Source organism: Stenella coeruleoalba (genome assembly GCF_951394435.1).
Source record: "Stenella coeruleoalba genome assembly, chromosome: 6".
Taxonomy (NCBI): Eukaryota; Metazoa; Chordata; class Mammalia; order Artiodactyla; family Delphinidae; genus Stenella; species Stenella coeruleoalba.
Window position 1 is genome coordinate 58,012,602 of NC_137151.1, and position 15,709 is coordinate 58,028,310.

Here is a 15,709-nt window from a genome sequence, read left to right on the forward strand (position 1 = left end):
TTGAAATTTTGCCTGGATAAAGGGACATTTCTTAAGATAAGCTTTTTGCTTTATTTATGATAGTCGAGAGTATGTATGGACAACCATTTTTAGTAAATTCAAGATGTGTACTGTATTTAATCACCATTGTTTTAAGTTTTGCTTTTGAACACTGAGAAAGAATACAAAGTACATTCTGGCACCAAGTACCTAAGTACCTGTTTACCTCTTTAGATGCTGATAGACCACTTGTTTTGCTAGTCTTTGGAACTGGAAGGAGTGTCAAATACACAGAAGCCAGAGTCATCTCGGCCAGATGGTGTTTGATACAGATGGATGGTTAGTTGTCATGCAGATCTCCTAGTTGGTAACTTGTTGCTGCCATCTGACTCAAAGAATCATTCACACACACTGGCTGTCAAAAGCATCTTCTCTTCTGTCTGTTTTAGCTGTCATGTCTGTGCTCTGTACAGAAGTGTTGACAAGACATTGCTGTTGTACGTTTTCAATGTGGTTGTTAGTGATTTTTCTGTTTTGTTGGGTCTTTGGTAGTGCTGGAATGTACTTGCTTTTTAATTGTACTGTTTTTTTAAAAAAAATACTGTGACAGTGCAACAATTATCTGACCTTTTAAAAAGACTTTTCAGATAGTAAGTTTGTTAACATCTGTTCAGTGAACAAAAGCATTTACTAAAAAGAAAAAAAAACCAAACTTCTTGTTCCTGTTAGTTTCCAAACATAGCAAGTAAACTGAATTCTGCTGGTTATTTCCCAGTTTGATACAGTATCCTCTTCTGGACTTCCCCTCTCATAGCCTTGTGGTCAGAAGCTTTATACTATTTTCTAAATATGTATTTTCTCTTCTCAAATTAGTACGTTTTTTTCTGATAGTATAAGCTTCCCTTTTTTTCCAGAAAAAGAAAATCTTCAGACATGGCCTATTTTTTTTGCATCCATCTTCTGAAACTTAATTTCCTTTTGTCTTATTTACCTACTGACCTACTGTCTCTATTTTTCCTATTTTCCTTATAGAAATGTAAGCAAAACCTTATCTCCATTCCTTCAGGTTACTTCTGAAGGCATATCTATTTCTCTTATATTTCCTTATAAAACTTAGTTTATTTATTCGACTAATATTTATTGAGCATCTCAGTGTGTGCTAGGTACTCTGCTGTACTCTGGAGATGGGGTACTCAGGAGAAAATAGTCTCTGCCCTTGAGGAGGTCATAGTCTAAAGGGAAATCATACATATAAACATTTAGGCTAGACTACTGTAATTGATATAATGTAAGTATGTGGAAAGAACAGTAAAAGAACATGGGTCATTGCTGTTCTATTTCCCCTGCTATACTTCCAGAGTATTGGTTTTTAAATTATTACAGAATTTGCTTAAGTTTATAAAGTACTTTGTTAAGTTGTTTAAGAAATAGTTCGAAACTTCAACTTGAAATTATTGTTGATCTATAGATTTTTTTTCCAGCTAATGAAAACATTTTCAGCATTATTCATTTATTGTAATATGTTGTATGCAGATGTGCTAAAGTATATTTTTAAGCCAGAAACTAGAAGATGAAAATTACCTGGCAGAGGCTTTCTGAGTTGGTTCCAAAAGAAAATACAAGTCATTTGTTTTTTCATTAAGGTTGGGGGAAAATATATAGTACATGGAGAATGGACTGAGGCTTGAATAACTTATACATTTATTCTGGGCCCGTCTCTAACTTACTAAGTTTTTTGTACTGGTTACTTAATGCTGGATAGTAGAATATATATAGCTCTCAAAGAATAGTGAAAGAATGGGTAATTTTTCGTTGATATTTATGAAAAGCTTTGAGTTCTTTAGAGAAAGTTCTAAATACACAGAAGTAGGTAGTACAGACTGTAATATCAGCGTGTTTGCTGATTCCTCAGCCCTGGTGGCTCTGTGTAGCCAGGTAAATTTAAAGTATTACAGAATTTGCGTTAGAGGTTTAAACCCTTCTTACAGTCAACCTACCCACTCTTCCTAGGGGCTTGGATGTAAGTTTATGTAGGAATAAGAAGTCTTATTTGGGGAAGCCTGGCCCTCGACTGGAATTTGGTATCCAAGGTTCTGTTCTCAGACTCCTAGTCATAGGACATATGGTTCAGACAGATTCAAAAGACTCATTCTTTTATTCATTATAATAAAATTTACTTGGATTTTCTTTTAATTGGATTCTTTATTTCTTTTATTTTATTTTTTCAATAAGCATGTACTGAATTCCTCCTATGTGTAAGTTACTTTGCAGAGTTCTATGGGAGTATCAAGTTATATGATACCACCCTCAGGCAACATGCAAAGACAACACACCAGTTGGGTTATTTACCAGCTTTGTCAGTTACTCATGTGTGAAGTGTAATACTTATAAAATTTCACCTTTTATTTGGGAAAATGTGGTATTTTGCTTTCATTTCTTAAGCTAATTTACTTTGGGAATCTAGGAACAGCTGTGTATATAAAGAACTTTAGGTTTATAGATCTCTGAAAATAATAGAGCTTCATTAATTTTGAACTTTGATTAAGTATCAATTCAAAATAGTATATTTAGTATCTATTGAAGGACAGTCCAAGATTATTAGAACCCCATTTCATATTTCAAGGAATTTACAATTTAGTCATTTATATGTTCTTCTAGTGATAGAAATTGTTAAAGAATTCTCTATTATTCTTTGGTCATATATTTTTCAGACTTCGTGTTAATTTGATAATTGTAATGGAACGTTTTCAAATTTCGGGTTTGCAACATTTGTATTCTCTAATGCAAACTCCTGTTCTTCTTTCATTGCTTAATTCTCACAGCCACTGCAATGAAATAGTAAGGTGAATGGATTAAAAATATAAGGGAAATTGTGGTATTTAAGATATCCACTAGAGATTAACCATGTGTTCTCTTGACTTCTTAAAACTTAATCTTAGAAGTTTCTGATCAATATATTTTATAATTTGTACATGTCCCTTTGATTTTCATAGTGTTTTAGCTATAGCTACTTCCTTTGTGTTTTTGTACTCTAAAAGTAAATTCAAAAGTGTGTTTATTTAAAAGACATGAAATCTTCACTTTTTAAAGTTAGTGGGTATTTTTATAGAATAACTTTAATATCCATTTTGTCATTCATGCTTTTTTTGTTATTATTAAGGATTAAATTCTAAATTATAATTTTTATCCAAGAAACTATACGTTGAACTCCTAACTGAAATTTCTTTAAGAAGATTTTTAAAATTTTACAGTGTTTAAAGCATTTTAAATCACTTATGTGTAATGATTATAAATGCATTATTGGATCCTATTTTTAGCTCATAAATAAATGCTCCAGTACCTGGGAAATGGCAATATGGGTAACTCATATCTATATGTAATTATTAAGGGGCAGTAAATGTATGTACATGTCTGTCAGTAAATATCAGGCTAACTGGTTTTTATGTCAGCAGACTGAGAACTATGAGCAGAGAATACGTGAGCAACAGGAACAGCTGTCACTTCAACAAACTATTATTGACAAGCTAAAATCACAGTTACTTCTTGTGAATTCCAGTCGAGGTATGTTCATGTTAAATTTTTATTTATTTCTTAAACCTCTGGGAGAAAAGAAAGATGGAAGTTAAGTTTTTCTATTTTATTTCTCCATTGTTTTACAGTAGTTCTGATATTTTAATAACTGTGGTACAGTTACATTTATTTAAGAAATGAACAGTTGCAGGAAATGGGAAAATGGACATTCACATATATTATTTGGTGGAACTCTTAAGTTGATAAAACTTCCTAGAAGACAATTTGTCAATAAATAGCGAAAGCTTTTAAAATGTCTGTGCCTTTTAAACCAAAAATTCAAGTCCTAAGAATATATCATAAGAAGATATTTCTTTAAGTACTCAAGGTATATATGCAAGGATGCTCATCACAGTATAATTTCTAATAATGGAAAACTAGAAATAAATGTTCAACAGTTAAATTACAGTCATTTGTGTAGTGAACAGCTATGTAGCCAAGAAAAGTGATAATAGGTGTTCAGTTACAAACATGAGACATATTCATGACATATGGCAAACTGAGCAAAGCAAGATAAAAAATAAATGTAATTTTATCTATGCAAAAAAAAAGATTCTTTTGTGAATTTATATGTATTGGAAAAGAAAAATTCTGATAAAATATAAACCAAAATGTTAATAGGAATAATTCACAGATAATAAAAACTGTGGGTAGCTTTTATTTTTTTTATTCTTTTCAGCATGTCTGCATTTTCTCATTTTTTAATAATAAGCATAGAGTATTATGCAAATAATTATCATAAACAAGAAATGCATACCTGAAAATATGACTTAAATAAAAGTTTAATTACATTGCTGATGATAAGATACAAAGAACATACTTCTAGTTTTCTAAATTCTACATATTTTATATACTACTGATATTGGAAGAGTAGGGGTTTTGTGCGTTTAGTGGGAATGAAAGTAAAAAAATATGAATCAAATATGCCAAAATCTAAATGGGCAAATTGTCAAAGTAGCTATTATCTAAAGAATTTTTTAAATTCATAGTTTAAAATCTCTACTCTTTAAAATTAGGGATTTGGGTTTGTATTCTTTTTACTCTTCCAGGTGGTACCAAAAACAAGGATTTCCCACTTATGTCTACGAGGTTTTTGTCTTACAGATAACAGTTATGGCTGTGTTCCCCTGCTTGAAGACAGTGAAGCAAGGAGGAATAATTTCACTCTGGATCAGCCACATGATAACGTAAAATCACGAATACCAAAAGAAAAAGAATCAAAGGTAGACTGCGCTGCCAGTTTATTCCCTAAAGGAAATAAATGAGAAATCGGGCTTCTTGAATTATTTAGTCAGTATTCTGTCACATTTGGGATGGGCAGGAACGGTGGAGAATCATTCAGCTCTCTTCACCCCCACTCCAATTTCCGTTTATCTAAAACTGCTAGTAAACACAAGAAACTGTGCCACTGGAACATGTTCAGGTTTATTTTGCAAAAGACAAAATTCAGAAACAGTGATTCTGAGTTTTAGAATACAATTTTGTGATAGTGCCTGTTATAGTACATTTTAAAATCATTGAACTACTATAAAATGCTGACATAAATTTAGTGCTTAAGTAAATAATATTTGCAGACCATTTTCCTGTTTCAGAGACTTCTAAATGTCATGATTTATCATCAATTTTTAGTCAAAATTCTTATATTTATTCCAATTATAACATTTCTCTGAAAATAATAAAATATCTGCAGTTCAAGTACATAGAAAGTATTTTTGAAAGTAGCAGTCTTGATTAGAACAAAGGGGATAATGTGAAAGGCTCTAAGATATATTAATAATTTAGTTTATTTTGAATTTGGGTAATTTGTCATTATGAAAGTTTTAGAGTTTGTCAATTAGTGTTCAAAGAGAACCTTCAAACAGATTTCTTTTTTAAATTATGTTTGTTTTAATTTTGTAAGCTGTCTTTATGTCTCAAATATATATATATATCTGAACAGCTGGGCTGAAATTAAGTGTAAGTAACAGAAATGATGTCAAAGGTAGCTTATTTCCAAAAAATTAATAATGTTGCATCAATTATAACCTTATTTGTTGACAGACCACAAGAGGGAAAAATATAAAGCTCCAAGTAGGAAATAAATCTAAATTCAGTGAGTTCTCTTAATTATCTTTACTAACAGGGGAAAGATTTATTTGACAGCTACGTATTTAACTCTTTGAATAGCTCATCAACTCAATCTTTTTGTATTATAATAAAAATTAGCAGTTTTATATTTCAGTTTTCTAATCTTCCTTTATGTATCTAGAGCCAAAGTGCTAATGAGCACTAAACATATAAAGGATTAAAGGGAAGAAATATATTCTAAAAGAATGGATAAATTGGATTTATTGAGTATTTAAGAGCTGGCTATATATGCGTTACAAAAATTAGTCCTAATTTAGAAAAATACTGGCCAATTGAAATTAAAATCTTTTCCACTGGCATATATGTTGATCTGAGCTAATTAAGTTATAATTAAATACACTTTTAGGTAATACAATTGAAATCCTTTCCTGAAGGAGTTTGATTGGCATGGATATCATTAAGGTTTTTCCAAAATCGAAAAAATTCCATATTGGTTGCTTGCAATTTTGTCAAAGTATGCATGTATACACAAGACAAAACCTAGAAGGTAGTATGCAGAAATGGCTAAGATAATGGCACAATTTTCTGTTTTCAATATGCTTTTATTAGCCTTCTCAAAAACGAATTGATTTTATTTTTTTTACTGAAGTACAGTTAATTTACAACATTATGTTAATTTCTGCTGTACAGCAAAGTGACTCAGTTATACATATATATATATTCTTTTCCATTATGGTTTATCATACTGAATATAGTTCTCTGTGTCATGAAAAACTTAACTGATTTTAGAAATTACATTCCCAATCAGTTGGCCTAGCCTCTGTAATGAATTAGTGAGTTAATAGAAACGTTTTGAACCAACAACAGAAGGAGGCTACTGCTAACCACTCACAGTCCTTTCCTCCTCCTATTCGGTGGGTAGTTTGAGGACTGTTTACCTTGTTTGGGACTTGGATAGGTTATTTGAAAAGGGAAAGACCCCCAGACATTATGGCAAATGGCAACTATGGCTGCCTTGGAAAATGAGACACATAGAGTGGAGGAGAAAGGAATATGTTGAGGGAAAAGAGGACCTTTTAGAAAATTGTATTTGAGAAACATGAAACGTATAGTTTAGTCTGTTCATAGAAATCCTACACAAAGAGCATGCAAGAGTCCTTTGATTTCTAAAAGGACATAAAAAAGTCAAGGTCGCAGAACCTGTGTCATTGGATGACCCTTAGTATTCTGCTTGTAGTTTAGTGACATTAGAGGAGAAGTACTCAGTTTAATGGAAAACTTGAGTTTCACCTCTTGTACACCACTGTAGTTTGTACAGTATTTCTTGTTGAGATAGGATTCATTGTATTATCTATCATATAACAAAGTACCGGGCTTCCCTGGTGGTGCAGTAGCTGAGAGTCCGCCTGCCGATGCAGGGGAAACGGGTTCGTGCCCCGGTCCGGGAAGATCCCACATGCCGCAGAGCGGCTAGGCCCGTGAGCCATGGCTGCTGAGCCTGCGCGTCCGGAGCCTGTGCTCCGCAACGGGAGAGGCCACAACAGTGAGAGGCCCGCATACCGCAAAAACAAAAAAACAAAACAAAGTACCCCAAATTTACCCCAATATATAGCAACAACTATTTATTAATCACTTTTTGTGGGTCAGAAATTCAGAAGTGACTTAGCTGGGTAGTTCTGATTCAGGATCTTATGTGATTGAAGTCAGAATGTGGCCAAGGGCTTCCAGTCACCTGAAAGCTTAATGGTGGTTGGAGGATCCACTTCCAAGATGGCTTACTCCAAGATGGCTGTTGGCAAGATACCTCACCACATGGGCCTCTCATCACAGTGTGCCAGCTATCTTCCTCAGAGTAACAAAGAAAGAGATCCAAGAGAGCAAGGAGGAAGCCACAGTGCTTTCTACAAGCTAGTCTCTAAAATCACACCTTTGCTTCCACTTTATTCTGTTCATTAGAAACAAGTCACTAAGTGCTCCAGAGATAAAATAAGTTCTTCTTTAAAAAAAAAAAAAGATTATCAAAGATTTTGTAGACCTACTGTATTTAAAAGCATCACAGGGGGACTTCCCTGGTGGTCCAGTGGTTAAGACTCCGTGCTCCCAATGCAGGGGGCCCGGGTTTGATTCCTGATCAGGGAACTAGATCGCACATGCCACAACTAAAAGAGCCCGCATGCCACAACTAAGACCCAGCACAGCCTAAATAAATAAATATTTTTAAAAATAAAAATAAAAGCATCACAGGGATTGTTGATTGTGGTATACAGAAAAGGGTACCAAAAGATCAAGGGTGTGCGTGGGGGCAGCATAGTACATCACTTACCATATGATAAATATTGATGAGAGTTAAAGGAACCTGGCAGAATTTAATAATGAATTTGACTCACCTGAATCCTATTGTTATTCATCTCAGAGGAAAGAAATAATCATAGCTTATTATCTTGAGAATAATTTCAAAAATTCTAATATGAATATAGACTTTCCAGAGGAGATTAGCTGAGCAGTGCTTTAGAGCACCAAGAAACTGTCGCATGTTATTACTTTAAAAGTTAAAAATTGTAAGAAATCAAATAACACAAAAATGCATACACTTATTCTTGGCAAAGACTACTATCTTGTTTGCAGGACACCATTGTCAGACATAGTAACATATGTCATGATAGCAGTTATTATTTAGCAAATTTTATATTTTAATATAAATACAAATTCTGAGAAGGGATCGAACCCAGGCCCCCCTGCAGTGGAAGCGCAGACTCCTAACCACTGGAACGCCAGGGAGTTGGATCATTTTTATGATCTTGGAAATGAGATTTTTTTATAATACGGCTCTGGGAACCACTTCAGTTGCAAACTAAATGCTACCCTAGGTGTGTAGGGTGTGACAAAAGATTTTGTCATCTTTCTATCCCTTTTTTCGTGTGGAAGTTATACAAAAGTCCTAGAGTGTTTTGACACAAGAAAATATAGAGAGCAAAAATGGTAGAATACATAAAAGAATTTAGTGATGTTGGTAAATTTTCTTCACTCATTCATTCAATAACTCTAAACTGCCCTCTGATTTAATAACCAATATAGACGTTATTGAATGTTATAAAGTTTTTTCAGATTCTAGGATCCGAGATACAAAGTATATATTATATGAGTTTATTTGAACTTTTAATTATTTAGAGACCATGTGTTCATGTGTATAGAGATGTTTTTATGCTTTATTTCTGATTTTCTATATATAATTTATTCTTTATACATCTTTTTTCATCTGAGTTATACGCTTTAAACAAAAGTTTAAAAGTACAAAGAATGGGGCTTCCCTGGTGGCACAGTGGTTGAGAGTCCGCCTGCCGATGCAGGGGACACAGGTTCGTGCCCTGGTCCGGGAAGATCCCACATGCCGCGGAGCGGCTGAGCCCGTTAGCCATGGTTGCTGAGCCTGCGCATCCGGAGCCTGTGCTCCGCAATGGGAGAGGCCACAACAGTGAGAGGCCCGCGTACTGCAAAAAAAAAAAAAAAAAAAAATACAAAGAATGCAGTTGTTACTGAAAGATGCCAGTTAGACAGTTGGCAAATTTCTAATGTAGCTATCATTGTGATTAGATCAGCAGATACATGGTAGCTTTGAGGAGCAGGAAAGATTTTATAGGTTTAGAATAGTAAAACAGTAATGGAGCTGTGGAGCTGCCATCAGTGCTAACATTAAGGAAGTAGGATGTGCTGTACCTGTCAATTGCAAGTAAACATAGAAGCTCTGATATGTTTGAAGAAAGCTGATGTCTAAAAATTCGCTTGTCAATCAGTTAGACAAGAAGTTTTTGGGTTTTTTTTTAACATCTTTATTGGAGTATAACTGCTTTACAATGGTGTGTTAGTTTCTGCTTTATAACAAAGTGAATCAGCTGTGCATATACATATATCCCCATATCCCCTCCCTCTTGCACCTCCCTCCCACCCTCCCTGTCCCACCCCTCTAGGTGGTCACAAAACACAGAACTGATCTCCCTGTGCTATGCGGCTGCTTCCCACTAGCTATCTATTTTACATTTGGTAGTATATATAAGTCCATGCCACTCTCTCACTTCGTCCCAGCTTACCTTTCCCGCTCCCCGTGTCCTCAAGTCCATTCTCTACATCTGCGTCTTTATTCCTGTCCTGCCCCTAGGTTCTTCAGAACCATTTTTTGTTTGTTTGTTTTTTTAGATTCCATATATATGTGTTAGCATGTGGTATTTGTTTTTCTTTTTCTGGCTTCACTCTGTATGACAGACTCTAGGTCCATCCACCTCATTACAAATTACTCAGTTTCATTTCTTTTTATGGCTGAGTGGACAAGAAGTATTTATTGAACTCCTTCTATTTTCCCAGTCTTGCTAGTCCTTGATAGGAATACCAAAAAAAAAAAAAAAAAAAGAGTAAGATCTTTCCCCTTTAAGGAGCTACAATCTGGTTGGGGAAACAAAATTTGGAGACCCAAAGCAATTAGCAAGCAAATTAAAAGACAATGTGAAGTCCTAATTACATGACAAAATGAAATCCTAATTATCATTTTATGGTACAGATAAAACATATAGGACCTTAATTTAAAAATAAAAATTCCCAGTGAGCTGAAGGTAGGCTTGATCAGGCACTCAACATTTAGTTTAAGTAGGGGAAAGAAAACAAATTCTTAACTTGCTTATGTGGTAGTATGTGCATAGATATGTAAACTTAAATTTTGTGCAGCATTTTAATAGAAAAAGAATAATCTCTAGGCAAGAACCCATATTATTCCAGGCTACTTTGGAGAACATTAAATAAACTGAAAGCTACAACTGAGGGTTTTGGGGGCTTCCCTGGTGGCACAGTGGTTGAGAGTCCGCCTGCCGATGCAGGGGACACGGGTTCGTGCCCTGGTCCGGGAAGATCCCACATGCCACGGGGCAGCTGGGCCCGTGAGCCATGGCCGCTGAGCCTGTGCGTCCGGAGCCTGTGCTCCGCAACGGGAGAGGCCACAACAGTGAGAGGCCCGTGTACGGCAAAAAAATAAGAATAAAACTGAGGGTTTTGAAAGAGCAATTTCATTTACTATAACTTTTTAAAATTACATAATCATGACTTCAGAGGAGAGAGTGCTTCTTTTTGTTTCCTTATTCTTTATTTTTGTTTCTTTATTCTGTAGACGGTTCTTCAGTGAAAGGCATTTGCCCATGGTGTATTCCTCCAGTTATTATATATGACAGTTTTGGCAGACACTGTATGAACTTTAAGTTGTTCTGCTGTCTGGCCTTCTGTAGCTTATAAAATCCTAGCCTCACAAATCTAGGTCTTGGATGACATCTCCATCCATGAACTGTTCATATCTCATATACTCTGGACTTCAGGAGCAGCACCCACTTAGGTGGGGATCGCCATCTGAGTTTCAGGCCCCCATAGCTTCTTTCAACATCTAGATACTTTCTCTATTGCAAGTCTCTTAAACTATATTTATTTATAGGTTAGGTTTATTGTCAGGTACCTGGTTTTATATACATTGTAAATGCTTTAAAATAGAGTATCGTATACAGGTATATGATAAAAACACCTGTTTTTAAATATGTTTTTTATTATTTGAACAGAAGTTAGAAATTATATTATTAGTCAAGATATGTAACTATCAAGTGATTTCCTTGGCAAGGTAAAATATGGTTTACATTACCAAAACACATAGTACCTTTCCTGAGAGAGGAACTTTAAAAAAAATATGACTGCTTATGTTCTCACCTTTGTATTACTCACCTTTGTAAAAAACAAAAAAAAAAATTTATCCTTATATTCCTTTAAGGCTCGATTCTTTCTTTTCATCATCTCTTATTAGATAGAAATGCCCATTATACAATGACACATGACAGCCTAGCCTGGGGATTACAGAGGATTGGAGAAAACGTGTGTATGTAGCAACTTACCTTCTTGGTCAGAGCAAATGTCCCATTCCCCCTGGTTTTGTTTTTAGAGATTGGATCAAATATACCTTCTTTTTATATGTAACACTTCTATATTACTTTTCTCTAGAGATTAGTCTTTGTTTATAGACTCTCTGGTAGAATAATAATTAGAAGGAAAAAAGTTATTCAACAAGTTTATTCATTAAAATTCATAGTTTTCCCCAAGGTGTCATAATAAATATATCACAAACTCTAAGAAAATTGATATCCAAATCATTTTAATGTTTACATTGAAGCTTCTGTTGTAGAAATTGTTTCCAAATCTGAATTATTAATTCATCCTAACTCTTTCCTGTTTTGAGTCTCTGGTTTTGTTTTTGTTTTTTTTTATTGAAGTATTGTTGATTTACAATGTTGTGTTAGTTTCTGGTGCATAGCAAAGTGATTCAGGTATATATACATATTCTTTTTCATGTTCTTTTCCATTATGGTTTATTACAGGATTTTGAATATAGTTCCCTGTCCTATACAGTAGAACTTTGTTATTTATCTATTTTTTATATAGTAATTTGTATCTGTTATTCCCAAATACCTAATTTATCCCTCCCCCACCCCCTCTCCCCTTTGGTAACCATAAGTTTGTTTTCTATGTCTGTGAGTCTGTTTCATAAATAAGTTCATTTGTGTCATATTTTAGATTCCACATATAAATGTTATATGGTATTTGTCTTTCTCTTTCAGACTTACTTCACTTAGTATGATAATCTCTAGGTCCATCCATGTTGCTGCAAATGACATTACTTCATTCGTTTTTATGGCTGAGTAATATTCCATTATGTATATATACCACATTTTCTTTATCCATTCATCTGTTGATGGACATTTAGGTTGCTTCCATGTCTTGGCTATTGTAAATAGTGCCACAGTGAACTTTGGGGTGCATGTATCTTTTTGAATTATGGTTCTCTCTGGATATATGCCCAGGAGTGGGATTGCTGGATCATATGGCATCTCTCTCTCTTTTAGCTTTTTAAGTAACCTCCATACTGTTTTCCGTAGTGGCTGCAGCAATTTACATTCCCACCAACAGTGTAAAAGGGTTCCCTTTTCTCCACACCCTCTCCAGCATTTGTTACTTGTAGACTTTTTAATGATGGCCATTCTTATCAGTTTGAGGTGGTACCTCACTGTAGTTTTGAATTGCATTTCTCTAATAATTAGCAATGTTGAGCATCTTTTCATGTGCCTGGTGGCCATCTTACCTCTTCTTTGGTTAAATGTCTATTTAGGTCTTCTGCCCATATTTTGATTGGGTTTTTTTTTTTTTTTTCTGTTACTGAGTTGTATGAGCTATTCGTATATTTTGGAAATTAAGCCCTTGTTGGTCGCATCATTTGCAAAGATTTTCTCCCAGTCTGTAGGTTGTCTTTTCATTTTTTTTATGCTTTCCTTTGCTTTGCAAAAGCTTATAAGTTTGATTAGGCCCCATTTGTTTATTTTTGCTCTTATTTCTATTTCCTTGGGAGACTGACCTAAGAAAACATTGGTATGATTTATGTTGGAGAATGTTTTACCTATGTTCTCTTCTAGGAGTTTTATGGTGTCATGTCTTATATTTAAGTCTTTAAGCCATTTTGAGTTTATTTTTGCGTATGGTGTGAGGGTGTGCTCTAACTTCATTGATTTCTATCTAGCTTTCCCAGAACCACTTGCTGAAGAAACTGTCTCTTCTCCATTGTATATTCTTGCCTCCTTTGTCAAAGATAAATTGACCGTAGTGTGTGGGTTTATTTATGGGCTCTCTATTCTGTTCCATATGTCTGTTTTTGTGCCAATACCATGCTGTTTTAATTACTGTAGCTTTGTAGTATTGTCTGAAGTCTGGGAGGGTTATACCTCCAGGTTTGGTCTTTTTCCTCAGGATAGTGTTGGCAATTTTGGGTCTTTTATGTTTCCATATAAATTTTAGGATTGTTTGTTCTAGTTCTGTGAAAAATATCGGGGGTAATTTGATAGGGATCACATTAAATCTGTAGATTGCTTTGAGTAGTATGGCCACTTTAACAATATTAATTTTTCTAATCCAAGAGCATGGAATATCCTTCCGTTTCCTTGAATCATCTACAGTGTCCTTTATCAGTGTTTTGTAGTTCTCAGCTATAAGTCTTTTCACCTCCTTGCTCAGATTTATTTCTAAGTATTTTATTTATTTTTGGATGCAATTTTTTTTTAATAAATTTATTTATTTATTGGCTGTGTTGGGTCTTCGTTGCTGTGCGCGGGCTTTCTCTAGTTGCGGCGAGCAGGGGCTACTCTTTGTTGCGGTGTGTGGGCTTCTTATTTCAGTGGCTTCTCTTTGCTGCAGAGCACAGTCTCTAGGCACACGGGCTGCAGTAGTTGTGACACGCGGGCTCAGTAGTTGTGGCTCGTGGGCTCTAGAGCGCAGGCTCAGTAATTGTGGCACACGGGCTTAGTTGCTCCATGGCATGTGGGATCTTCCTGGACCAGGGCTTGAACCCGTGTCCCCTGCATTGGCAGGCAGATTCTTAACCACTGCGCCACCAGGCAAGTCCCCTTGATGGGATTTTAAAAGGGATTGTTCTTTTACTTTCCATTTCTGATACTTCATTGTTAGTGTAAAGAAATGCAACAGATTTCTATATGTTAATCTTGGTGAGTCTCTGTTTTTTAATTTAATACATAATTTTAGTTTTTGCTTTGTTATTACACTAGAAATAATTTTTGAGGGGAGAAGAAAACGAGAAGTGGCATATCACTTTTTAAATCCTCTTCTCTGGCTTCTAAGAAGATTTAAATAGCTCTAATATGGTATTTCTCCCCTTATTTCCCCTTTCTGTACCCTTTCTCACATTTCCCATTTTTCTTTTTTCTACTCTTCTCCAGAGCCCACTAAACAGAGTTACTGTATTCTGTTCTTCCGTGATTTATCTTGACCAAGGCCTGAAAGGCTGTTTTTTCAACCTCAGTAGGTTGGGGCTAGCCCTCCAAATCAATCTGGTTTCTCTTATTAATATATTATAATCTGTCATCCTAAAAGTTCTCAAAATCTGTTTTAAAGATATTTGTTTCTTCATACTTCCCTGGCGGTCCAGTGGTTAAGACTCTGCGCTTCCAATGCAGGGGGTGAAGTTTTGATCCCTGGTCAGGAAACTTAAGATCCCACATGCCGCATGGTGTGGCCAAAAAAAAAAAAAGATATTTGTTTTTTGGTTAGAAATGCTTTTTGCATTTGATCTGTTGTGATATGTTGTGGTGGGTGGTTTGGAGGGGGGCGGGTTGTGGGGGGTTTTTTTTGTTTGTTTGGTTGGTGGAATTACATGAAGAAAATCCAGCTTCACACAGATACGTAGTTGGGAAAGGGAAGAGTATTTTAATAACCTTTTTAGAAATTGTAGATATTTTCCTTTGATACTATACCAAAACTTGGCAAGTGGTAATTTCTTAACGTTAGCTGCAGTATGAAAGCTGAAACCAGTGAACTCTTCTGGTACATTAAAAGCCATTGGTCTGTCTTGTACTTCGAATGTGTCTTTTACTTATGTATGATTTTGTAGAATCATGAATTGGTCATTTGGAAAATACCAGTTCAGGGAGCTATGCACAACTTCCAAATATTGACTTATTTCATGATATAATATTTTAACTCACATTTAACATCATCACTGATCTCATCAGAAAAGTCTTTATACTGGGCAGCTGTCAAGATTATTATAACAGAAGTTTTCCAAAATTTGCACTTGAAAACTTAAATTTTTTCGTAAACAACAAATCTTTTCAGTTGTTTTCCTTAAAGTGGGAAGCTAGCTTCATTTGCTTTTGAGAAAATGTCTGAATAACCATAGCTTGCATGATAATCATGCTTTCAAGTGAAAATGGCATTCCATTAAAAAAGTGACTAGTTCAACTTGCAGCTCGAACACTTGCACAAGTGTTTTTCCCCCTGTACTTCAGTATGAAATAGAAGTCCTTTGTGTATATTTCACATTTTGTCACACAGAATACTAAAAAATGTTAGCTTGGGATCAAAATTCAATAAAGTTAATAGTTTTTACTATGTCATCATCAAGGATATTCTTAGGTGAAACTGGCTTCCTTTTTGATCGAGTATACGGCATTGAAGAATACAATGAGTACAGTTTGGTAACATGGCCTTGGTCATACCCAGGCACCAGCAGTTTTAC

General features: G+C 34.9%; 1 protein-coding gene across 9 annotated transcripts in view; it reads left to right on the top strand.

The window, feature by feature from the left end:
* Positions 1 to 15,709, top strand: part of TANK (TRAF family member associated NFKB activator) — a 72,814-nt gene that overhangs the window by 36,498 nt on the left and 20,607 nt on the right. For 5 of the 9 annotated variants that reach the window (XR_013828808.1, XM_079924851.1, XM_079924855.1 and 2 more), the window contains 2 exons: positions 3,429 to 3,540; positions 4,654 to 4,772. Coding sequence is in view for 8 of the 9 variants with exons in the window: in XM_079924851.1 (XP_079780977.1) it covers positions 3,429 to 3,540; positions 4,654 to 4,772 (231 nt within the window). In the remaining variant the exon portion in view is untranslated. Of the gene's footprint in view, positions 1 to 213; positions 319 to 3,428; positions 3,541 to 4,653; positions 4,773 to 15,709 lie in introns of all 9 variants that reach the window. The other 4 variants (XM_079924854.1, XM_079924858.1, XM_079924856.1 and 1 more) reach the window with 3 other exon arrangements.